Below are 25,658 nucleotides of genomic sequence, written 5' to 3'. Positions count from 1 at the left end.
GCTGAGAAAAATTGGGGTTTTAAGGGTCATCACTGAAGCAGGCCGAGGGAAGGGTAATTTTGTAATTATTGCTGTTCTTATCGTCTAATTGCTGGCGGTAAATATTTTGCAGATAGTGACGCTAATCTCCATTATAGTTTTGTTTACACTGTTCACTGAAATTATTGCTCTTCTTATGGTCCAACTGCTGGTGGTAAATACTTTGCTCACGGTAATAATTAACATAGATACTGTTGGTAACATTTGAAGAAGATTTGATTATTATGTTTTTTTTTAGCATTTAGTAGAAGGCAAAGAAGATGATCCCTTGAGGCCAACATCTACTCTTAACCCATCACCTTTGGTTTCCAACCAGCAATTACATCCTCTGTTTGGCCCCGTGTTTTCGCGAATGATTCCCTCGAGAAAACATTCTGTGAATCATCATAGCGTGAATAGTTAAACCGAATGAATAAGAATTGCAGAGAACAAAAATCTACAGGACTAGCTCGGCTTTTCAGTCATTTACCTCCATGTAGGATTTAACGAAAGAAAGTGAATCTGGAACAGACCAGTTCTTGAAATGTCCCAATGCAATCTTCATGTGGTATAACTTTGGTCCCAAGGACAAATCCGCTGCTGAAATCTTCTCTCCGTTTATGAAAGGTCCCTTCACATTAAGGAAGAAAAGAGCGGTAAATGTGTGTTTTCTCTCAACGGCCAGAATAATCTACTATATGATCATCAAAACTATTGTTCAAGGATCTAATAATCTACTATAATCCAAGACTAGTTATGGAAGAGATCAAAAAAAAAAAGAGCTTACATTTTCTTTGATATAATCGTTGAATGTACTAAGCTCATCCAACAAAACTTGCTCAGTTCCATCTCCTGGATCTTTGCTCTTGAGAAAACCGATGAATGTGGAGAAGATCTTTGACCCACTGCAGAAATAAATTAAACGTCCACACGCAAATTCTTAACTGGAAGTATACAAATTGTCAGATCTAAACTTTTCAGCCAAGAAAACCATATGAAGTCAGTTGCACATAAAAACAAGACCGAGAAAAACAAAAAAGATAAAGAAGAAATGTACACTGAAGCCTTTTCGGGTGGGGTTGCAAGGGGAGGCTCAGGATACTTCTCTTCCAAAGACTGTGTTATAACATCCGAATCCGGAACCCATTTCTCATCAAACTTAACCACTGGGACTTTGCCTTCTGGGCTAATTTGCAAGAACCTAGAAGCATTGAACAAGAAGTCAAGAAAACGACACAATAAAGAAAACTAAAGGAAATCACTGCCATTAAATCAAGAATGTCTACTTCAAACACATAAAGGAATACAAGCATTCACCATTCTGGTTTGTTACTCAAATCCACCATTCTCATGTCATAAGGCACATGTTTCTCCTCCATAGTCAGCAACACCCTCTGGCAAAATGGGCCTATCAACAAAATTATGCATATAATCAACTCATGAAGAAAAAATAACCCTCAAGACTAGACATAGAAGCAACCAAGTTTTTATACCTTTTGAGAAATGTTTTGAAAAGTTTCAGATTTCTAAACCAATAAACAATCTAAGCACTAATTTTAGTTTAGCACGAAATTCTTGAATACTTAAGTTGAAGTATCTATCCACTAGCGAAAATTGAGCAGAACGGGAATCTAATTGCAGCTTTAACAATCCACATTTCGAAGTTATTTGGATAGTTTTAGATTTCTGATTAGAGAAACAATCTAAGCACCAATTGAGCTAATACGAAACATATATCAGCAAGTCGAAATTGAGTGAAAGATTGATCAAAGTGCAGCTTTATCATCCACGTTTCAAAGTTTCCGTCTCGAGAGAGAAAGCGAGAAGAGAGAAGAGAGAGAGAGCTAACAGTCTCCGAGCTTGTTTGGTGTGGTGATGGAAGCTTTGACGCAAATCTCGAGAGGAGTAGCGGCCATAGCCATTGTTCGGAACCGGCCGATTCTTCCCGGTTTAGTCGAACCGCACCGCTTAATAAAACCGGCGCGGCTGACCGACGCCGATAAAACACCGGCGGTGCTTGGTTGGAGCCTAAGGCTTATCATATTTTTGTCTTTTGTTTTTCTGCCAACTTTCCTTTTTCTTTTTTTTTTTATTTGAAACCGTAGACTAGTCTGGAAATTATCAGTGGCTAAGTTGACTGACACGTGGCTACTATAAGGTATCACGTAACAACTATCATGGGCCTCAATATCTTCAACTCTCAGCCCGTTTTAGTCGTAGAAGCCCAGTACTTTATCTAGGCCTTGATATCCTAGTTTCTATCTTGAGAAACAGAAAAACCTTTTTTTTTTGTCAAAGGATTTGAAATTTTCTTAAAACTATACAAGAGACTAATTTATGGAAACTAGTTATCCGAGTATTTTGACATCAAAGTTTCAATCATAAATTTAGATGTTAAAAGTTAAGAAATCTTAATGATGAACATTCAAGATCGATCGTAGTATAAATAAATACATTTTCTCAACAATAAAATATAAAAAGGAAATTTAAAGAACTTTAAACCACTGGCTCGCTGGATCACAGGAAGCATCCTTGGTCAAACACTTGCAAGGGTTAGCGACGACGCTGTTGTCACGCTCGTCCACGTCAAGACATAGCAACAAACCATTACTTGTCTTGAAAGACAAATGCATCTTAGTAGCTGAGATTTGTCCCAACTTTGAACACATAGAGCCAACTCCAAGCTTCACCTTTTGTCCAGCAACATTTGGAGCTTGTACGCACATTTTGTTGATCCAAAGATTGCCTTCTTTAGGATTAAAGGTCGATGGCTCGGATTTAGGGCATGGTCCCAATCGAAGTGTAGGTGAATTGTCTGATGGATTATTGGTGACGCAAAGGCCAGTTAATGGGTGGAAGATAAGGTTTTTGTGTTGTAAACCGGGTCCTGCAAAATATTTAAAGACTCGGTATATTAGACTCCAAAATATACATGTTCATCAACAAATTTTGGAGATATACGGGTTCTGGATACTGCACTAAAAAGTATTAATTTGTATTATTGTATAGCCTGGTGTTTTAAGTTCATTTAGAAAAGAAAAATATGATAAAGAAAAACCTAGGGTTATTAATTACTCCAAAATTGTATAACTTAGAGCGAATTTGTTTTCATATATATAAAGAAAAAAAAAAGAGAATTCTGACCTCTAAATGGAAATTGAATTCCAGAGAGTTTCTGCAAGAAAGAAGAGTTTCTGACGTCTTTCCAATTAGCATCCAAAACGCCATAAGTCTCAGAGAGATTGGTGTCACCGTTTCTCAAATAATAATCTCCGGTTAACGCCCAAACCGCCCAATCCAAATCATTCTCAGCCGCCCATGCAACCAAACAATTCATATACCGGTTTCCGCTGACGTCGACGCCACTCTCTTCAGTTCCAAACTCACTCAGGATCAAAGGAAAGCCTCTCTCAATCAAGAATCCTCCGTTGTGTGTCACTTTCTCTATGATTTTGGCGCAGAAATCGTTAGAATTGTGTTTTGCCCACGCGCCTCCGCCGTCGCTGAAGCTGTACCAATGGAGCTCGAATACGAGTTTTTCGGTGAAGCTGACGTTGAAGAAACGGTCACGAAGGAATGAGAGGTTTGTGTCGTAATCTATGCCGGAGAGTATGACTAGTAATTTAGGGTTTGCGGCGTGCACTGCTTCTGCTCCTTTTGGCATGAACCTTCACGTAACCATTAACACGCACGCATGCATGCATGCAATTAAGTTCCACATCAACGTGCAATACATCACAAACGATACAACATATATGGAGAAAGCTATACTTTACTGATTTTATATATAATGATTATAGGATGGTGGAATGTGATAATTTTGATCGTAAACAATATGTTTTCAGAATATCAGTCGTGATCAAAACAAAAATTAGAACTTTATCATTTTTTTTCTCTGCTTCATTGATTATATTCTAACACTTACCTGAACCAGAGGTCAGGGTAATCTCTAGTGCCGCGTGGCTCGTTCCTAAGGCTCATGCCAACAACATTAGTGGCATTGCGGAAAAGAAAAGCCATCTTGCTCAAGCCCTTGGCCCAGACGAGGGGATCAAAGTTAGGGTAGCCAAAGAAGGCGTCTAGGTCGTTATCGCTGCAACACCAACCTGGCGTTGTTAAATGGTTGTCTAGTATCACCATCACTCCGTTTTGTCCCAAGTTCGACACTACTTCCTGATTACAAAAAGACAATAAACTTTAGAGATGGAAAAGGTTCATTTATAATTACGTACATATATAGGAATAAGTTTGATTTTGGCTTAAATTTTTTTGATAATTCCCCGAATGAAATGGGTTATTTTCCTTTTGTTTGGTTACTTCGTTCTTGTTTTAAATTAGTTCACGTTTAGATATTCAAACTGAAACATAAACGGAACTCAACATGGGTTATTGTTTTGGTTCATCTCGGAACGACTAAACCAATGCTGTAACATTAATTTTACCTGGAATGCTCTGAATATGGAAAGGTTAAGGATTTTGGGATTATGAGTTTGAATCCCAAGAACATCTTCAAACAACTTCAAGCCTTCAAAAGACTGTTTGACCGTAACATTATGAGCCAATGTATCGTTAGTCATCAAATCAAGAGGCCAAGTGAGCCTAACGCAGTTAAATCCCATTGAGACAATCTTCTTGGAGATGGAGTCTAATGGTTGTTTGCTTAGCCCTTCAGCCACCGCGGGCTGGAGATGAGCTGGCCAGTTCACACAGGCTAACTTCACCCTTTGGCCTTTCTCGTCCACAATCCATCGAGATTTTGTGGAGAGAGGATAGCTTGTGGTTAGCTTTGGAATCCAAGAAATGAATAAGAAGAAGAAGAGGCAAAAAAAGATGGATCTTGCCATTTTTTGTTATTGATTTTGCTTATACTGAATTTGAATTTGATTCGTAATTTTATATTGCGAAGAAAGTTGGTTTAGTTTCTGGTTTTTGGCAGATTATACGTGTTTATGGTTAGAGGGTTTTATTTGCCAACAAAAGAAAAAACAATCGCATTAACAAGAAAAAAACAAAAACAAAATAAAACGACAGAGCATGAAGTTAACAAATTCTGAGCTGTTTTTTGCTCGAGAATGTTCAAATACCTTTAATCAGTTAAAAGACTTATAATGAAACCAACATTATCTTAACAGTAAAATTCTGTTTCTGTACTTTTTTTATAACCAGAAAATAATATTTTAACTTTTTAATCTTATATATCTTTGTTTTTAATTTATCTTTTTGTCCACTTATAACAAAAAAGGTGAAAACAACTATAACATAATAGTATAATTCAATATTGTGTATGGGGTAAAAATCAAGTTCAAACTGCGAACTAACCATGCTACAAATCATAGTTTTCTCGAATATCTTTAGGCGTAGGTACAATTATTCATTAATACTGTTGCAGATAAATATTCTTTCATTATACGTTGTATCATATTAAGGTGCAGAAATGTAAGTGGTTAAGACATTAATGAAAACATTTATTTCAGTCCCCAATGTGGTAAATCCAGCTTCGTTGTTTTCTCCCCTTCCTACCATTGAGGAAGAACCAGCCTAAGCCTGCACCTACTGGTGCAAATAGAGCCGCACCAATTGCTGCACCGATCTTCCCTAACCGGATCATTTCCCCTGACCGGTCAACACAAGCTTCAAGAGGCTGACCACACAAACTCGGGTTATTAGCAAAGCTCTCGACTCCAATTCTCGAGGTGGTTTCGCTGAAAATTGGGACAGGACCGGTGAGTAGATTGTCTGCCACTGAGAACTTGGTGAGCCGCGTAAGTGACCCTAGCTGGGGAGGAAGCCGACCAGTGAACTGGTTTTGCTGAAGCAGAAGAGAGTTCAGAAAGGAAATATTTGATAAACCGACTGGCATTTCACCTGAGAATTGATTGTGAGAGAGGTCGAGAATAGTTGCAAGTGTAATCAAGTCGGATATGTTAGATGGTAAAGTTCCAGAGAAGTTGTTTCTAGAAAGATCTAGACCTGTCAGATCTTGACATAGTTCAATCCCAAGAGGAAACTCTCCTTTGAGACCATAACCGGGGAGCCTAATGCTCAGAACCCTATTCTCATCATCATGCCAACAAGTCACACCACAGAACTTGCAGATAAAACCAACAGTCTGGTTGCGAAATTGCCAGTTGGACAAGTATCCATTGGGATCCTCAACTTGTGATATTATGCTCTTCAGGCAATTTACGTTGGCCTCGTTTGCGCCTGTGAAGCTAGACACCAGCAAGAACCAGAGACAAGTTGCGACTACTGTTATTATGGACATTTTTTTTTTGTGAGAGAGAGAGAGAGAGAGAGTTTTTGGTTTAGGCAGGAATGGCAAGTGGAAATTGTTACGGAAGCCAAAACTTGAACATGGGGAGTTATAAAGACATTTCTAAGTCACAGGTCGTCTCTTGTCCCGTAAAAGGGGTTTACGTAGGAGACTTGAAGATAGTCATGGTTTTGAATATTCAACCGTGGACAAAGCGTTAATCATGATGTTCAAAATTCTTAAATTTTTTTCGTCTTGGCCAAAATGATTACTTGTCTAAATTGAGGCCTCATCTATGTTCATATTAATTTTACTTTTTAATCTTAGGTGGACCGACATTATTAAGCACCCAAGTGTGGTGGTAGACTGGTAGTCATAAGTCATCTTAGTATAACTGTATAGGATTAAGGTAAGGTTACAATGGAAGTATTAAAGCTACTCTTTTTTTTTTGTGAAGTATTGAAACTATTCTTAGGAACCAAATGCCACTCTTTGCACAAAATCTGGACGTCTTTTTGAAGGCAAGCGAATGAGTCCTGCAATCTGAAGCTCCATTACTGCTCTGCAAAATCGAGCTCTGTTGGACGCAAATGTTAAGGAATCGAAAGTTTTATTGCAGTTTTGGTAACGTGCATTTATGTAAATGTCCTGCAAAATGAACGAATAAACAAGGACGCACATTGGTGTATCACCGTTTAACTAAACTTGTTTCCAATTCCTGCTCTCTTTTTAATAATTATTAGTCAGCTTAGATGAAAGAAGCAATTTAATTTCTTTTGCCTTCTTCTCTTTTCCCGTTTCGAAAATCAGAATCTGAATACAAAAAAAGGATACTGAATTAGAGCTTCCGCAGGTGCTTCCGGTTCTTCGCATCTATCCTTCCGTTTCTTCGATTTTGAACATGTCTTAGAATTTTGTTTGGTTTTGCTACTCCTGGAAACAAGTATCGTCTTGAAAGATTGATACCAGTCATGGAGGTTAATAACATCAGCGTGCTCTTGCGCCAGCGTGTACCTAGATAATCAATTATCACAAACCTTTTCGTTGCAACACATATCGAAACAAAGAAAGAAGCAAGAACGGTTTGTGTTCATGTGTATATGTGTTTTGAAGATAAAAAGAAAAAGTAATATCGAAAGAATTGTTTCAAGAAAGACGACGTGAGACTGCAGGTGTATAAAAAGTATAGGAAGACTTACAGAATCGACGTATCGTGCATGGAAGGCAATAGCGTTGTGCCTCTCTGACTGCAGCATATACAGTGGAGGATATTATGAGCTTCCAGTAGATCTGATTGGATTCTGCCTCTCGGGTCTCCGAGTAAAGCCTAAAACAGATATAAACACCATGTTAAGGGGAGAAAGAAAGAGAAACCCATATGTAACACAACATCAATCGTTTCAGTTAAAAAGAGTGATGGTCAAACTCTCTCAGAACTAAATCCTGTAACCGGTTTGCTTTAAAGTTAATGAGACTGATACAACATGAAGCTTTTATTAATTGATTGTCTATTTTATAATTCATTTCAAAGTAATGGAAGTATAAGTGAATCCGAGAGGAATACGGATGCTGAAGACTTACAGATTGAAGTTTATCGACATTCTTGAAACATAAAATTTCATGGAAAGGAACACTCTCAACTGGCTTCATATATTCCCTGTTCCATACAAAAAGGCCAGGATTAATTCGCAAGATACATACAAAACATCTAAGGTGACAACGTTTTCAATTACGGTAGTGAAATAAAAGGAAGTCGAGTTCAATAATGCGTACAAAACATCTTAGGTGACAATGTAGAGTTCAAACACAAGTTGTTTCCTTGGAGGTTTCGTGACAAAGTAGAGTTTACCTTAGCATGAATTCTATGACTGCGGCTACCTTATCAGCCATGGCACTAAGCTCTTTTTCAAGCTTTGTATGGCTCCGGGATGCATGCTTTCTGTCACATCAAAGTGAAACTTTTTATTCAGTATACAGGGTAACTGAGATGAGCTACAGAAACTAATCAGTATAGGAACTTATGTAATATATAAAAGATTACATATCAGCTGAATAAGACACTAAGTTCCTCATCAATCTTTACCCATACACACAAAGGAAAATATATTTCAAGACACTAACTTTCCAAGGAGATCTGCTGGTGGGAAGCCGGAAATTAAAAGGAAAAAAGAGAAATTCTCTGAACTAATGTACATGGTGTTCGGTTTGAATAGACAACAATATCTAGAGATTTACTTTGGGCTGTTGGGAAGTCCTTGTCTCTGACCAGCTGCTTCCACGGATCTCTTTAACGGATGCAATTCCATTACTTTGTCATTGATCTAACAGCAGGGAACAAGTAAATAGCTCATCTAGAATCAACCATGTATTTAGAATTGAGGATGGACAAACATATATCACAGAACTGTTCAAAAGCAATCCAAAGAGATCCTGAATGATTAACTTTCAATCATTTATGCAATACCTCTAATTCAAGCAACAATATTCAGATAAGCAGATCACAAGACGAAATTCCTCCGCACAAGTGATATTAGAAACATGGAGACAGTTTAAGATGCTCTAGCTCAAAGGAAATGAAATAGAACTTAAAACTTAAAAGTGTCAACGGAGTTAAAAATCACATACATAATATGCGAGTCAAGAGTAACAGTGAGAACCTGATAAATTTTAGTAATGATTACCTCACTGAACTCCGCAGAGAGATTTTCCCATCTTTTCAATAAGCTACGCCACTGTGAAGGTGAAAGATCCCTGAGAAAAGTTGAATTCAAGAGCTTCAGAACTTTTGAGTCAAGCTCCTTGTAGAGATAGTAACACAATCTCTCAATGACCCAAATTTTTCAGGCCTACTAATTCGAGAGCAGAGAAATTTACTAATCGATCTAACATGATTTGCCAACTAATCCTCAAAATTCAAAATCTTGTTCCCCAATTTTGGCAACACAGCATTACACAGAAGATGCTATCTGAACAGATCCATAGGTTAAAAATTATGTGCGGTCCATAAGTTTAAGAGGATACTTGGCTGCTATTGTGTGAGGGGGAAACTTCACTTTTCCTCCTTACAGCACAACTCACCTGAGCTTGCGCAGAACCTGTCTGATAACACTACGTCCTGAAACCTGACTCTGACAGTTGACAATTGCTGAAGGTGAAAAGTATTTCAAGTAGCGTGCTTCTGGGTCAAGTGTCTCACAGAATATGTCTAGCAATCGAAGTTTATCAAACTTTCCAGCTTCGTATATGCACTGCAAAAAAGTAAAAAAAGAGAACCTGCTGATTGATTTATCCGGGAAGCAGAAATACTCTAAACAGATGATGAAAAGAACTGCCTCATATTTCCTCTTGTCATCTATAATAGGAGAAGCATGAGATGCATCAGGAGTCCAACGAAACCGGCAGAAAGTTATATTAAGAGAAACAGTAAAAAGCTGCCTTCTATCATAAATGGAGAAAAAAAAATTTAGGAATAGAACTCAAACTTCATCCAGATGGAGAAACAAAGTGAAAGATTGAACACATTTCTAAGTCTATTGAAATGTTTCTAATCATTCGAAGCAGGTGGAAAATTATTTTTCACATACCAATGGCACACCTAAGTCATGTAAGACGATGAAGTAGCTCTTCCTATGACAATGAACCGTAGAATAAGAGAGAGTCAACTCACCAGAACTACTATGCTCCAAGGATTTGGCATCCTTTGCAAGTCCAACAAAAATTGAGGCAGCAATTCACAAGTACTCCGAGTAATTTTATTCCTAGTCAAATGTTTATTAGCAGAAATTAGTACATCAAATTTCCTATTAATCGACGAGCTCCAACAAGGATATCACAGAAGTCCAACACCACTAACCTGTCCATCAGTTCTTCAAACATAAAAACAAGAAAATTAAAAATAATCACAGATGGTGAATTTTATTGGGTACCTCGTCACAGATGGCAAGTCAAAAGCATGCTTCATTGTTGATTCTGTCAATAGCCCATTACCTTCACCTGTCAGCTTTACGAGAAAAAAAATGCTTAGAGAAAACGAGTTGCGCTTATGTGGAATTTGGAAAAACATTGACGGAAAAAGATCCGCTGCTCTAGATGATCAATGGAGGGATGCAGAATGTACCACCGAAGATGAGTACGTATGAAGTCTGTAATATCCATAGATTCTATACATGCAAAACATAAACTAAAGTTCTTAATCATCAACTATGTAGTAATGGATGTGGCAGTATCAACTTCACCAATGTCAAATATGATCTTTGAGAATGCTGAAGGAACAATTTTCGAAAAAATGAAAATTGTGGACAGGTGAAGCATACCTGATTACTACGATCTTGACAAAAGTGCTCGAGCATGATACTTAAAGGCTCTGATGAGAAATGCTGAAGACAAGCTATCTGACAAAAGAATGTATAGCCAAATGAACAACAAAGAGTAATCCAAACAAGACCTAATAAAGCATATATGAAATAGCTAGAAACCTTGAGAGTTCTGACAAACGATGTCAATGTTCCATCTTGACACAAAAAGTAACTTCTCATAAAAAGCGCCACCTTATGGCTAACAGTGAACCCAGAACATGGCTTTAGAAAAACAGCCTCGAGAACTGCATCCATCCGTTCGGCCGGAGAACTCAGAGTGAACCTACTAGCACAAAGTCTCTGCAGTGCGTTCACTGATAGTATCTTTCTAGGCGCATCATGTGCTGTAGACACACCCATTATTAAAAAGATTGGAACTTTGACTGCCCATTCACTGAAGAGAAAAAAAGAAAGAAAGAGTGCATGACTAAGTAGACAAAAAAAACTTTTTGGTCCAGTGAGTAGAGAAACCTCAAAATGATACCATGTAAACATAGCAAGCATAAAGATGTGCTAATACCTCAATATAAGAATTAAATCCGACAGGACAGACCCACAGCATCTCTCTGTATCATCGACGATTATAACCACAGGATTCTTATGGTTTTCGTTTTCTCTGTACCATGATGCGAGAGTGGTTACATCAGCCACCTGTTAAAATGTCGGGTTACGAAGAAACAAAAGAAGTAAGTGGATATCCTAATTTTGAAAGCAGGCTATAAAACTAAATGATATGTATGGCTATGCAGTTTTACTAACATCTAGGGTTGGCATCACAAACTGGCGTAACAAACCTCTAAGGCAACCTCCTACACCATTCTTGGCTGAGAAGTCCATGGATGAAAGCTTAGCCACATGACATCCTTGAGACTTCAAGTGCAAATTCAGTTCTTCAAATGTCAATAAATCATCAACCATTTCTAGATTCCCTGACATCAATATAAGGTTACAACATATGAAAAAGCGAAGTAATTGTAACTGGTTTACTTGTAAAGGTTTTGGAGGCTTAGTAACCCTTCAAAACATCATCCAAACGTTACATTCTTTCTTAGGACCAATATCGAGTGTAGTATTATTAAGTGCAGTGCTTGTATGGACTCTGAAGACGCTACCAGATACACATGGTTGTAAATTCCAAAAGAAACACTAATCTTTAGGGACTTACTGGTGAGGACCAAAGCAGTAAACAATTGCTTGGAAGAAGCCTGAGTTAAAACAGGATAAGACCGAACTGCTTCCGATAAACTCAGTGCTCCATATGATCTGATCGATTCAAATGATTCCCGTATCCAATCATAAATCCCATTGAATATTTTGGAGTTCGAATCTCTTAGAACATTCTGCAATTGAAAAAGAATTAAGGAGTGGTCACTCAGAATAGCAAAACTAAAGATCCAACACACATTGGAAGAAATTTAAAGAGAAAAGATTGAGACCGACCTCGATTGTTTTCTCGATTTTTGACCAGACAGTCTCGAAAATTTTCAAGCGTCGATTTGAGAGAAATTGGCCATCTTCCTCTTCCGCGCTTTCGACCTCAGATTTCTTGGCAATTTTAGGTGTCGGTGATTCGATCGTCCGTTTGCTTCTCACCGTCCCAGTTGATTTCCCCTGGAGACTCCCAGACGAAGCCTTGTGGAGGACAAAAAATGGCTGCCATGAAAATGGGAAAACATCATAACCAACTCAGAACGAAAACGATGTCCAATTCAGACTCTGGGTTTCTTTCTAGCGATGAAATTCCGAACGACGCTTCAGTGGATAGCATGAAACAAAATTTCATGGAGATAGAGAGAGAGAGAGAGAGGGGACCCGTATATCATTCTCTTCTGAGGCGCCGGAATTGAATGAATCGGTAGCTGAAGATGGCGGAGGATCGGCGACGGTGCCGGAAGGTGCCATGGGAGATTGTCGTTGGGTGAGCAATCGAAAACGACTATTCCTTTTAGGGTTTTAACGCGCCTGCAACTCGTGCCGCTCTTTTTGGCGGGAAAATGCTTGCGCCGACCAGAAAAGGGAAATCTCAAAACTAAACCAGATTAAATCGGCATGGGACCAGTCCGAACCGGGGAATCAAGTTTCTCGTTGTTTAAGCTTGTATGCAAATTTTTTTCTAATTTTTAAAAATAATGCATTTTAATTTGGACATATAGTATAGTAGTGATGTTATTGCGTCAATATTTGAATCTAAACCTGCGTAAAAATATATATGTTGTTGAGAAGAAAATCAGGCATTTTTTTAGTTTAAAGTTTCTATCTACGCGAGTTGGTGGTCGTTTTACTAGAGCTGTAATTAGTTGGAGCATTTGATAAAGACTCAAATCAAGTCCATATTTTCCCATTACACCAAATAAAGGCCACAAATGTTTTTTTTTTTTTTTTTAACTAGAGAAGAGTATATACAATAAAAGTGCAATTTCATAGTCTTCTTAAATAATTTAGAAGTGTTAAAACACAATTTATAAGTGTTCCTAAATTTCTTAAGATACGCTTTCAATTAAGAAGGATATGCTTTAATTTTTTTTAATATTGTGGTTGTTTATTTTTTTTTTCGACGAAATAATATTATTTAATTTGGCAAAGATGAAGATACATAGTCCTTATGAAGGTAAGGTGTTAACCAAATAGGAGGATTTATACAACCAGAAAAGAAAGAAGGTAGAACATGATGCTTGGCTAAATGATGCGCTGGTTCGTTGCTTTGACGAGGCACAAATTGGAAGTCCACAGATCTGAATTTCGACGCCCATCTCCATATTTCTTTGCACAAATTATGGATCCTCACATCGGTATCTTGTCCTTTAAGGTTTTGCATCAAGACTCTGCAATCCCCTTCAAAAATAACGTGTTGATATCCCATCATAAACGAGGTTTGAAGAGCCGTTAACAACGATTTTCCTTCAGCTTCAAGAGCAGAGAAAGCTTTTCCCAAAGACGATGAACCCCAAAACTTCGCCACCCCAAATTCATCTCTTATAAGCCAGCCACTAAATGCTTCTTTAGAGATAGGACTGAAAGCCGCATCGAAGTTACATTTAAAACTACCAGAGGGTGGACGAGACCATGACTTCATAACTGAGTGGAAAGATCCGGAAGTATTGGAGACAGACCTTTGCCCGGGATTAACTTCCAGCCATTCCTTCACTTCTGATATCGCGAAAGAAACCTCTTGAGATGGACTTGGAAAGTGTCTATTGAATATAAGATTGTTCCTGGACTTCCAAATTCGCCACAATAACCAGAAAGGAAGAAGTCGCTGGGATTCCGATAGGTTTTGTATCCCTTGATGTTCAAACAGAGCTTTAATATTTTCTTCGCAATCTGCAGAAGGATGGAGAAGATTCGGAATGGGTAAATTTGATAGTCTCCACATCATGTTTGAAACCGGGCATTCAAAAAGGAGATGATTGATGGTTTCATCTGATAATCCACAACGCTGACATTTTGGATCAACTTGAATACCTCTTGATTGTAGTCTCGTAGCAGTACCCAGAGCTTTAGAAACAATTCTCCAAAGAAAATGTTTCAGTTTTGGAACAATATTCAACCTCCAAATCTTAGATTTTAAAACCGGATCACCATAAAGAAGAGCAATATGGCTATTCGGATCTGCCAACTGTTTTGCCAGAAAATACCCTGATCTAACTGAATATTCCCCATTTCTAGAGTAATGCCAAAGCAACTCATCAGATTCTTCAACTTGAGCCAAGAAAATAGATTTGACCAAGAGTTTATCCTCATCCACTAGCATCGTATTTAAACAAAGGTCATTCCAATTACGAAAACCTGGGCCTGAGGATATAAGATCACTTACATTCAAATCCCCAGCTTGGGATTCTTTCACCGCGGGCCTAGGTGGGTCACTGGGAATCCAGTTATCAGAAAAAACTTTGACGTCTCTTCCGGAACCAATATTGAACCTAACCCCTTTTTTTAAAAGATCAAGGCCAACCAGAATAGATGACCAACCAAAAGATTGTTGATTCTGAGCTTTAACATTTAGAACAGACTCATCCCGATAATATTTGGCTTTAAACAGCCTGGCAAACAAAGACTCTGGATGTCGATAAAGCCTCCAAGCTTGTTTAGCTAGAAGAGCATCATTGAACAAAGCTAGATCCCTGAAACCCAATCCACCTTCTTTCTTTGTAAGTTGAAGTTTTTTCCAAGCAACCCAAGAGATACCTTTTTGTTCTTCATTTTTTTCCCACCAGAAACGTTGGATAACACTCGTAATTTCATCTACCACAGTAATCGGGATCTTAAAGCAAGACATTGAGTATACTGGCATGGAGATGGCGACAGATTTCAGAAGTACTTCTTTTCCAGCCGGTGACAGAAACTTCGATTTCCATGAGGATGTTCTCTTTTTGACAGCCTCAACAATATATCGAAACATCTCTGTCTTCTTACGACCAAACTGCTCAGGCAGACCGAGATATTAACCCCCTCCTCCATGATTTTTAATCCCAAGAATGTTCTTTAGACGCAGTTGTTGATTTCCAGATATCCGAGAGCCAAAAGTGATCATGGATTTATTCTGATTTATCATTTGACCTGAAATCTGTTCATACAACTTAAAGATCTGATTGAGAGCTCTGCTGTTCCTAGTGTTTGCTTGGCAGAAAAACAAAGAATCATCAGCAAACAAAAGATGTGTAATAGGCATTACACCATTTCCTATCTTAATGCCTTTGATCTTGCCTTGTCGAGCTCCCTTTTTGATTAGATGACTTAAAACATCAACACAGAGTATGAACAAATAAGGAGATAGTGGATCACCTTGTCTGAGCCCTCTTTCTGGAACGATCAATCCTTGGGGGTAACCATTTATCAATACCGAGTAGGAGACAGTAGTGACAGTTGCCATTGTCCACCTGATCCAAGTCTCAGAAAAACCAAAAGCTCTTAAAGTAGCTTCCAAAAAGGACCATTCAACTCGGTCATATGCCTTACTGACATCAGTTTTAATTGCCATGTAAGTCTTCGATACCCTCCTCCTAACCTTTAAAGAGTGCATGAGTTCATTTGCAATCAGCACGTTATCAGAAACCATTCTACCAGGAATAAAGGCAGCTTGTTCTTCCGAGACAATACCGTTCAGCAGACCCTTTAGACGTAAAACCATCAGCTTGGAAATAATTTTGTAAATAACATTGCATAAGCCGATAGGTCTGTAATCTGAAAGAGTGACTGGTTTTTCTATTTTCGGGATCATGCAAATATTAGTATGATTTATACCCGGCTTCATATTTCCAGTGGCAAAAAATCTCTTCACTTCCTTAACCACATCTCCACCAACTATATCCCAACATTCTTGATAAAATCTAGCCGTGAAACCATCTGGACCAGGTCCTTTATCCGCACCAATGGAACAAACAGCCTCATAAATTTCAGAATCTGAGAAATCCTTAGTTAAAACATTGTTGATTTCGTTAGTAACTGTCTTGTTAAAGCCATTAGAAACTGCAGGATTGACCGGCTGATGATTGCTCGAATAGATCTTTTTAAAGAAAACTTCAGCATATTGACCCACTGCTTGATCTCCTCTGTATGCAAACCCAGACTCATTATGGACCATGTGGATTCTGTTACGTGAAAACCGAGTTTTTGTGCAGGCTTGATAAAACCGAGTATTACGATCTCCTTCTTTTAACCAAGAATTTCGGCTCTTCTGCTTCCAATATAACTCCTCATCTCTATAAGCATTTACAAGTTCTTTCTGAATCACAAGAATCCTTTGGCGAGAAGCACCTGATGATTGAAGAGCAGAATCAAGTTCCATCTGCAAAGATGCAATCTTCTTAGCCGAATTAAGCTTTGAATTTCTTCTGCATAAGGCCAGAGATTTCCTGCATTCCCTAATCTGATCCGTAATAGAACAGTTAATAGAGAGAGTTGGAGAGTTCCATCCTCTTATGACATAGTCTTTGAAGTCTTTTTGTTGTAGTAACCTCCTGTCAAAGTGGAACCTCTTATGGCGACCATTGGAAACCAAAGCAATATCAACCAAAACTGGACGGTGATCCGAACCATATAAACCTTGGAAAACAGCTTCAGAAGCTGGAAAACTCGCAAGCCATTCTGAGTTTACAGCTACCCTGTCCAAGCACTCTTTAACCGTATGGGTATATCTCTTACCAACCCATGAGAATCTGTCTCCTTTGTATCTTAAATCCTGAAGATCACAAGTGCTATATAAATTCCGGAAGTCTTTAAAACTCCATTCACCTCTTGCCTGACCTCCAATCTTTTCCTCATTTGATAAAATTTCATTAAAGTCTCCAACTAACATCCAAGGACCAGTTCGAGTAGTTCCCAATCTTTCCAGTCTTTCCCAAAGTTCATGCCGATACTGTTGAACAGGATGACCATACACACAAGACAGGAAGAACTCTAAACCATTAAACTGAACAAAGAGATCTATTAATCTTTCATCTTCATACAGACTAGACACCTGAACATCCTTCTTCCAAAACACTGCTAAACCTCCACTTCGACCAAGTGGAGGGACACAAATTATATTAAAATACCCTAAAGACACTGCAACATCCCTAACAACATCTGAAACATTCAACGTTTCTACTAGAAAGAAAATATCAGGACTGAAATTACGACACAACTTCTTCAGATACGGCTCCGACAATGATCCCTTCACTCCCCTGCAGTTCCAGGAAATTATCTTCATGGGGGAAACAATGAGGGTACCGGGCCCCCCGCGCCTCTGTCTATTCCTTGGATGAACGAGCATGAGTCCTGTGATTCATCATCACAAGCCCTTTTCTTGACCAGGCACACGTCCGCCTGACCATTTAGATTGGGAAGTTGCAGCATCTCCTCTATTTCTTGGCGTTTCCTCTTGTTGAAACCCCCACCGTCTCTTGCAGAACCTTCAAACTCATCAGACTGATCCCTTGCAATACTTTTACCCTTTGCTTTCTTGATAGCCTGTAGTCGACGATCCTCTGATGCAGGAGACACTTCTTCAGACGTCTGAATCAAACCCCCACCATCATTCACTCCACTAGCAGCTTGAGAAACGGAAGCATCAGCCTGATCAGGGATATTTTGAGACAAAGGAACCTTTCGAACAACACCACCACCTAGATTAGGATCATTTCCACCATCATCATCGTCATCATCTCCATCTGATCCTGAGAAAGCTTCTTCTCCATCCACTTGAAGAGGACATTCTCTCCTTTCATGGGTCATCATCCCACATTTCTTGCAGAAATTGCGAAGCCTTTCAAATTTGAATTGGATTATCGTGTTAACGCCGGCTTCGAATTGAAAGTTTCTTCTGAATCGTAGAGGATTGTCGATGTTCCAGAGAACACGAACCCTGACAAAATCCACACAGGTGGAATTCTCGTCGAAGTCTACCCCCACCACTTGACCAAAGAGATCTCCAATGAAAGCAATGGTTGGCCTGGACAGGAACTGCAGTGGGATTCCTCGGATCTGGATCCAGAAAGGGATGATCTTGCTCGCATCTTCAGATAGATTTGGAGCCCACCGGTGAACCGTCACCATCCAGTCCGCAAACGACCAAGGAGTGCGTCGAAGAACCAAATTCATCGTTTCCTCAGATTGAAACATGAATTGAAGTTGATTTTGCCCGATAATACGCCCAGAAGTGGTATTTTCCATACCCCAGACACGAGGCATTTGTGAAATCATAGCACAGAGGTTTTGTTTCCTTGGATTGAGAGGGATAACCACCAACGAGAATTGATTATTGGCCACCGCGTGATTGATGATTTCCGGAGGAAGAGCAATCGGTTCGTCATTGATGCCGAGATTAATGTTTTGCATTCTTTGACGGAGATTCTCACCCATTCTTTGAATTGTGAAAAGGAAGTAAGAAAAGTAGGAGATGTGGAGTTTGAGAAGATACCCGAGAGTTATTATATAGAGTTGCAGCCATGGCGGTTTCCAATCGTGACACAGAGAACACGAAACTAAAGGAAAACCGCAAGAGAACGTGCTCCAGTACCAAAGAATGGAGAACGTGGACTGCGGAAGGAAACCGGCACGATGTCGCCATGGAATAAACAGAAACATGGCCGGACACACACTCTCGAGGGTGAAAAAGTAACCGTTACAAATCGTCCTCGTAGAGAAACCGGCACAAATTGCTCCTATTGTTAAAAGGTTTTTTACTTAAGTTAAAAACTCAAAAAGGAGAAAAATAAAAAGGGATAAGGAAGGTAGATTTCCTTCTTTGCGTTTTTAGGAGGAGGAATCAGACACAACGACAAGATAGCAGGTATAATTAGAATCTGTAATTCTGTAATAAATACTTATCTAAACATTAACCACGTTTACATGCTCTTAAGCTTGTGTGATTAAATCCAACAAACAAATATTCGTCAAATGAATAATTAATTATAAAAATTTATACGACTGTATATAATATGTATCGATGTATACGCGTGCGTATAGATCCTGAGACGTATAGATCTACAGTTTTCATCTCTGGCTCGTGTTGTTTATATATCACGAGGAAAAAGGGCGATAACCGAGAAGAGAACTAGAGAGACATCACTAAATTCTACAACAGTGAAGGAGAAATAGAGAGGGGGAGAGAGATTTGTTTGAGGGAGAAAATAGGTATCGAATCTAGATATAGAGAGCTTAGGGTTTGTACGAGTTACAGAAGGAGAAGTTAGGGTTTCGTTTGCTCCCCGATTGGGTGATGAAGATGGTGGGGAAAGCGAATTCAAGGGGGAGACGATTTTGAGGCCTGAATCATGTAATGTTATTTCCCAATTTTAGGGATTTTGTTTTTAGTTATTAATTCGTTAGATTATCTCTAAGATTCCGTGTTTTATGGGTTCGATCTCCAAATAAGAGAACTGGTTACGATTCTCTATGAATTTTATTCGTGATTGATTTGATGATTTCTATGTTAACTGATTATTAATTTGAGTTTTCTTTCTGGGTCAATTAGCATATCTTCAGCTAATGTTTGGTTTAAAATTGAAAAAATGTTGTTTAGCAGCTTGATCATCTCGAAATTGTTGACAAATGTTCTGCGTTTTTGTCCATTTGCAACAGTTGGAACAGCTGGATAGGAGTCGGTTTGTGAGTCGGGCAGATTAAGTTAATTGTAGATGGTGAGAATTTAGCTAAAACCCCTCTTTTCCTTTTGTTGTATTATTTTTGTCCATGTCCTGGATGAGAAGGAGTGATCTAATTGCATATTGAGGCTTAGATCATGAAGTCGTGAAAAGCTTTTGATCGGTTAACTTCTCATTGCTGCTGTGATCTTGACACATTTTTGATGGAGAATAATCTCTGTTTCGCATTGGCGTTTCTGAGTAATTGTCTGGGTGTTATTATACACTTGATGATTGTTTTTTTTTCTTAACTGTTCCTGTCAATCCCTCTTGTGACATTTTCTATGTTATTATACCATCTGCAGGCTGATAGAAGAGTTGGTAAGCGTTCAATGGATCAGAGAGGTTTTTCAAAAGTGGACTCTGGAACATGTAATGTTTGTTCTGCTCCTTGTTCATCATGCATGCATCGTAACGTAGGTTTCACAGGATCAAAATCGGACGAATCATCAGATGAAAACGGCGGGGTAGCTGGCAGCCAGTGTTCTGTATACGAGGACCGTCTTTTGCCTTCTTTAGTGGTTAATGCTCGCAGCAGTTCAAATAACACTGCTAGTGAAGCAAGCAACCTTGTTAATCCCACCCATGATGCTCTCTCCGAGAATGCCGAAAGTAAGGAAACTATCAGACGTATTGGTATATCCGATGATTCCGGAGCTGTTGCAATGACTTCGAAGAAATCTTGTTCTGGGAGCAGGATGAAACACAATGTTTCTGCATCAGCTAATGTGTTGGATCAGAGCTCTAATTGTATAGAAGGCCAGGAAGATGGGATAATGTCGGATGATCGAACCAAAAGTTCAAATTCTGGTTATCCTAATAACAAGATAGTCAACAAGACTGATGATTCAGCTCCTGTTTCTGATCCAATTCTGGGTGGAGCTAGGAAAGATCAAGATTCCACAATGAGATCATCTAAGGTTCCTTCAAATGAAGTGAAATCACAATCTTTGCATAATCCATCATCCAACCATGAAGACAGAATCAGTTCAGAGCGGGGAAATTTCAAGGAAAAATTAGGACCACGGGGTAACAAAGACAGACAGGAACCTTCAGTTGAAGGATCTACACCTTCTGGCCAGAACGGGAAGGATGGGAAGTCAAATAAAAGCGCTTCCTTCAATAAATCAGATGAGTCGATCTCATCAGCTATGTCTGAGAGCGAGAACGATGATTCTGAAATGGTGGAACATGATGTAAGTATTGCCGTGTTGTCTCATATTAAAATCTAGTGAATACACGTACTTTTTTTTGTTATTATATATCTGCTCTTAATTTCCCGGTGGAAATTTTTTTAATGTGAAAGCATTTTCTTTTTTGTTGAATAGGTAAAAGTTTGTGATATCTGTGGAGATGCGGGTCGTGAAGATCTACTCGCTATCTGCAGCGAATGCAGTGATGGTGCAGAACACATGTAAGCGTGCTCTTCTATTCACGGGAAAGAAAATATACTAATGGCAAACTTCGATTCGGGATTTGTCCGCATTTTTGTAGTATTTTTCAATTTTTATGTCTTCCATCAATAAAAGGCAGGCCCATTTTCTGTGCTAATAATGTATTTCGTTTTACTCAGCTATTGCATGCGGGAAAGGCTCAGTGAAGTTCCTGAGGGTGATTGGCTGTGTGAAGAATGTGAGGAAGCTGAAAAACAGAAGCAAGGTAAAGCTGAGTTTTTAATCGAACATGCTATTTGGAATTCAGATTCAGATTTGCTGTTTCTTATTTTTTCTGACGAATTTGAAGTTGAAACATGCAGAAGCTAAGAGAAAGAGAGAAACTGAGGTAACCCTCAATCCACATAGCTCAGGCAAAAGGCTTGCAGATAAGTCTGAGGCAGCTCCAGATGCGAAAAGACAGGCGGTTGAGGGTTCAAGTGGGTCACCCAAGAAATCTATTCTCCCCAGAATAGGTGCGTTATCTCGAGAAACATCATTCAAGGGCTTAGACAGGTCAAGGGGAAGGCTAAATCATCAATCATCTCTCAGTGATGACACAGAAAGTGCGCGATCTACTGGTTCACAGCTTCAGCCCCCAAAAGGTAAGCTGCATAATAGGATTTCTTTCGTAAGCGCAACTCTGCCTTATCATTTTTTAGGTTGTTAAACATTACTATTTTTTTTGTCCAGGTGCATTTTTAAAATCTAGTTCCTTCAATTGTTCGAGCTCGAGAGGAAAAGTGCAACATATGGATGATATTATTATCCCAAGAAAGAAGACTGGGAAAGAATATACTTCTCTTGATATAAAGGAGGGTAGTTCTGGAAATGCAAGCAGAATGTCAAGTAGAACAACAGACGCTGGGATTTCTAGTGGAAACGACTCGCAAGCAAAATTGTTTGCGTCAAAAGAAGGCAAAAGCTCAAAGCAACTGAAAGATCGTAGTACAGAAGCTAATTTGTCAACATCCTCCACCGATCAGAAGCTTACTTCACGCAGCAATTCGTCTGCTTCATATGCAAACAATACCCGTGATTTGAAGGGTTTGCAGTCTGATGGTAAACGAGGTAGCTTGACGAAGCAAGTTAGCAATCTAAATCGAAACCGTCTAGAAAATCCGGTTGCTTCTGGTAAGATTCCTATCATTTTGTCAATAAGTTGTTTTTTCTGTTACTTGAACTTTGATAGTACTTTGTATATGTTTTAAATCATTTTAGCATATGATCTCGCTTTTTAAGATATCATGATTGAGTTCCACCCTTTGCAGGAGGTGATAATTTAAAGAATGAAAAGTCCAATGCCAGCGAGCAAAGTTCAAGTCAAGCTGACTGTAAGGATGAACTGCCATCCACTTCCTGCGCTGTTGAGGGTGTGCCAAGCAACGGTAATGTAGCTTCGCAGGATGGATTACCGCGGTCCAGAGAATTTAGAGAGGCAGGGAAGAAAAGCAAAGATGCCTTTGGTAAGCGCCAAAGATCTAGCCTGTTATCTGGTGCAAAAGGCTTACCATCATCTCAAAAGGGAGGCCAGACTGCAGAGTCTAGTGACACCTCAGGCGTTTCTGATAGTGATCTCTCTACCACAAAAAATGTTCGGGAGGATATAAATAAGGGTAATAGGTTGCGAGCAGCAGTAGATGCTGCTCTTCGTAAAAAGCCCAGCTTTGGGAAGAACAGAGTATTGGAGCAGTGTGATGTGTCTTTGGCATCTAAGGTGCATTCTAGTTCTGATAAGACTTTACGAAATCAATTGCCTTCAAAGATGCATACAAATTTATATCCTGCTCCTGACCCGTACAAACAGACAATTGCATCAAATGAGAAGCAGCTTGGACTCTCTGGTGCTGATGCGATACCTCCACGATCTGTGGAACTTGAAGTTAATATTCCCTCAGTGAAACCTGTCATCAGAGATTGGCCATTAGTATCCCCACCTGCTCTGTTGAGAAGCTCAGCCATTCCGGACCATGAGTCTATATGGCAGTAGGTTTTCTTTCCTTTTTGTGAAGAATATCTTTTTTACTTGTATTGAGGTACACCTCTTATATATGTCAATATAATGCGTATCTCAACTGGAAGTTCTTACATCATTTTTCCAGAGGAGATTTGGAGGTGCGGAAAGCTAGAAATCAGTCAGCTATGCATAGCGGAATGCAAGCACATCTATCAACTTTAGCATCACCCAAGGTTGCTGAAGTGGTGAATAAATTTCCAGTTAAGTTTAGCTTGAATGAAGTACCTCGGCTAAGTACATGGCCAGCACAATTTCAAGACATAGGTACTAAAGAAGACCATATAGCTCTTTTCTTCTTTGCTAAGGATGTTGAGAGGTAGGTTTCATACATGACTATTATAATCCACTCGCTTTCATTTTATGTTTTGGTTGACTCTAATATTTTGTTACTGACGAGAGTTTCGTTGTTGCTGGTGTGATACAGTTATGAGAGAAATTATAAGCCCCTGGTAGATTACATGATCAAGAAAGATTTAGCCCTGAAAGGAAACCTCGATAATGTCGAGCTTTTGATTTTTGCATCCAACCAGCTTCCTCCGAATTGCCAGCGTAAGAATGCACCTAAACTCTTACATTTTGTGCACATGATCATCTCGTCGATGATTTGATGTACGGAAATGTCAGTTTTATAGTAATTTCTCAGACCAAATTTTTACTTCCAAAATGGTTGGCAGACTAAAATAGTGCACCCAAAATATGCTTTATCAAACCTTGTTCCTCCTTTTTAGCTCGGCTTCCCTTTATTCAGTTTTTTACTTAGTAACGAGTAGTTGTTCACGTTGCTCGCTTGCTTAAGAATTTTAGTTGATCATTATTATCCAATCAAGGAACAGATATGACTCTTCACTCAAACTGCAATACTGTCTTGATTAGTTTCTAGAAAGTAGCACCCATGATTTAAATAATCTGTTCGGAACGTATTGCCAGTTTATTCTGTAGGAAAGTATTACTGGTTACTGATTTATTAATTGCAGGTTGGAACATGTTATATTTCCTTTGGGGTGTATTCCGAGGAAGAAAAGAGATTTGTACTACAAACCTACAAAAGAACACATCTTTGCCTCCTTCAAATGTTTTGCCGCGTGGTCAAGACCCAATTGACTTGTGCCAAACGAGTTCTCCTTCCAGGCATTTGGAGAAAGCGTCTTCTTTACGTGAGAGCTCACACAACATAAATGAAACTCAAAATCAGACAGATGTATCTAGCCATGAGAATCCAAGTGATAGAGGATCATCTATCGAGCAATCATCGAGCGCAAAGGTGGGTTGTTAATCCTTTGAGTAAATCGTAAATGCTTGGTCTCTATCTATGTGAGCTCTTATAGTAGGGCATTCTTCATCTGTTAATTTAATCGTGTACAGGAGGAAATTGCTCGTAAAGAGGACGAACCAGATGCGAATCATATTTCTTGTCAAGCTAATGGATCAAGTTCTGGAGATAGTCTAGTGAAGAAGGTTCAGCAAACTGAAGAGCAAGAATTAGGTGGTAGAAAGAACCTGCCTTTGACTGTCACGGGCTCAGAGATACCGCCCAGTGGCCAAGACAATCCTCTAGAGAAAGATCTCAACTGTAGTAGCCAGGCTGGTCACAGGAAGCGTCCAGTTTGGGAACTGACAAGACCCGGCATTGATAACTCCTCTGCCATGAACCAGAAAATGGAGCTCAATAAGGAAGTTTTGTTCGAAGGATCTCCGAATAAGAAGCCCAAGACGGAAGACGAAAGCAGCAGCGTTTCCCGGGATACATTTGGTAAAGATTGCGGGATCATGAAGAAGAGCCCCAAAGTGGTGTTCCCTTTGGACTTGAATGCCGAAAGAGAAGACATTGAAGTAGTCGATGATCTCATTCCACTTGGCAATAACAATGACGACAACAGCAACAAGAGGCGGTTAAGCGGTACAGTCCCGAATCTGGAGCTGGCATTAGGAGCTGAAGAAACAAGTCAAGACACTATGGGACTATTGCCTTTCTTAGCCGGAAGTACCATCAACACTGGTGAACAAAGTAGTCATAGCATGAAAAAAGAAAAAGAAGAAAAAGAGAAAGAAGAAGATGATGACGCTGCTTCTCTCTCGCTATCACTCTCGTTTCCAGGCGAGGAGAGGAAGAATGTGAATGCTCCATTGTTTCTGTTCAGAGACCTTCCTAGATAAAAAGTTATCGTAAGTTTATTTCATTAAAAGTGTGTCCTTAGCTTCGTCTTTTTTTTGGTTGGTGAAGACTACCGAGATAAAATCACAGGTCTGTATATATATAAATGGTGATGGGAAGAAATGATACCGAATGTTTTTTTTTATTATGATTGGTTGAAATCTATAGAATAACAAAAGAGTATTCTGTATCCCTCATTAGGATGTTAAGAGTTCATGCGTTACAAAAACTACGAAATGCACTGAAATCTAAAACGACTAAAATTTAGTAATCAAGAGAAGTTACTGAATAGGTGTACGTGTCAAATT

At 39.1% G+C, this 25,658-nt stretch overlaps 5 protein-coding genes across 8 annotated transcripts; 1 reads left to right on the top strand and 4 right to left on the bottom strand.

The window, feature by feature from the left end:
- Positions 1-187: 187 nt before the first annotated feature.
- LOC18018803 (glutathione S-transferase DHAR3, chloroplastic) lies at positions 188-2,138 on the bottom strand. The gene is made up of 6 exons (XM_006400147.2): positions 1,868-2,138; positions 1,336-1,426; positions 1,076-1,219; positions 806-923; positions 509-649; positions 188-413 (listed from the first exon to the last, which is right to left on the bottom strand). The coding sequence occupies exons 1-6, from the start codon at positions 2,058-2,060 to the stop codon at positions 327-329; spliced, it is 774 nt and encodes a 257-aa protein (XP_006400210.1). The 5' UTR covers positions 2,061-2,138; the 3' UTR covers positions 188-326.
- A 366-nt stretch (positions 2,139-2,504) lies between these two features.
- Positions 2,505-4,862, bottom strand: LOC18018802. Its single transcript, XM_006400146.1, has 4 exons — positions 4,461-4,862; positions 3,944-4,191; positions 3,271-3,686; positions 2,505-2,905 (listed from the first exon to the last, which is right to left on the bottom strand). The coding sequence occupies exons 1-4, from the start codon at positions 4,860-4,862 to the stop codon at positions 2,505-2,507; spliced, it is 1,467 nt and encodes a 488-aa protein (XP_006400209.1).
- Positions 4,863-5,310: 448 nt separating this feature from the next.
- Positions 5,311-6,333, bottom strand: LOC18016912 (probably inactive leucine-rich repeat receptor-like protein kinase At5g48380). Its single transcript, XM_024156353.1, has 2 exons — positions 5,989-6,333; positions 5,311-5,883 (listed from the first exon to the last, which is right to left on the bottom strand). The coding sequence occupies exons 1-2, from the start codon at positions 6,281-6,283 to the stop codon at positions 5,489-5,491; spliced, it is 690 nt and encodes a 229-aa protein (XP_024012121.1). The 5' UTR covers positions 6,284-6,333; the 3' UTR covers positions 5,311-5,488.
- A 307-nt stretch (positions 6,334-6,640) lies between these two features.
- On the bottom strand, positions 6,641-12,531 carry LOC18016911 (origin of replication complex subunit 3). 2 transcript variants are annotated; one of them, XM_024156451.1, is made up of 18 exons: positions 12,439-12,531; positions 12,067-12,279; positions 11,792-11,966; positions 11,386-11,555; positions 11,147-11,277; positions 10,747-11,020; positions 10,585-10,662; positions 10,389-10,431; positions 10,198-10,264; positions 9,939-10,029; positions 9,350-9,519; positions 8,953-9,022; positions 8,507-8,592; positions 8,121-8,210; positions 7,853-7,928; positions 7,471-7,598; positions 7,106-7,285; positions 6,641-6,848 (listed from the first exon to the last, which is right to left on the bottom strand). In XM_024156451.1, exons 1-18 carry the CDS (start codon positions 12,526-12,528, stop codon positions 6,743-6,745), a joined length of 2,238 nt encoding a protein of 745 aa, XP_024012219.1. In that variant the 5' UTR covers positions 12,529-12,531; the 3' UTR covers positions 6,641-6,742. The 2 variants fall into 2 exon arrangements, with proteins under 2 accessions (XP_024012219.1, XP_006400207.1); XM_006400144.2 differs by lacking the exon at positions 10,389-10,431 and having other exon boundaries at positions 10,198-10,271.
- A 6,578-nt stretch (positions 12,532-19,109) lies between these two features.
- On the top strand, positions 19,110-25,522 carry LOC18016910 (remodeling and spacing factor 1). Of its 3 annotated transcripts, XM_006400143.2 has the most exons (13): positions 19,111-19,381; positions 19,687-19,745; positions 20,054-20,944; positions 21,077-21,162; positions 21,322-21,407; positions 21,505-21,786; positions 21,875-22,315; positions 22,453-22,898; positions 22,989-23,167; positions 23,284-23,514; positions 23,623-23,747; positions 24,173-24,459; positions 24,561-25,521. In XM_006400143.2, the coding sequence occupies exons 2-13, from the start codon at positions 19,743-19,745 to the stop codon at positions 25,350-25,352; spliced, it is 3,849 nt and encodes a 1,282-aa protein (XP_006400206.1). In that variant the 5' UTR covers positions 19,111-19,381; positions 19,687-19,742; the 3' UTR covers positions 25,353-25,521. The 3 variants fall into 3 exon arrangements, with proteins under 3 accessions (XP_024011764.1, XP_024011765.1, XP_006400206.1); XM_024155996.1 differs by having other exon boundaries at positions 19,110-19,381; positions 22,453-23,167; XM_024155997.1 differs by lacking the exon at positions 19,687-19,745 and having other exon boundaries at positions 19,110-19,381; positions 22,453-23,167; positions 24,561-25,522.
- Positions 25,523-25,658: the final 136 nt, after the last annotated feature.

This window comes from Eutrema salsugineum, unplaced genomic scaffold (genome assembly GCF_000478725.1).
Source record: "Eutrema salsugineum unplaced genomic scaffold, Eutsalg1_0 scaffold_2, whole genome shotgun sequence".
Lineage (NCBI taxonomy): Eukaryota > Viridiplantae > Streptophyta > Magnoliopsida > Brassicales > Brassicaceae > Eutrema > Eutrema salsugineum.
This window is presented reverse-complemented; position numbering and strand designations above follow the sequence as displayed.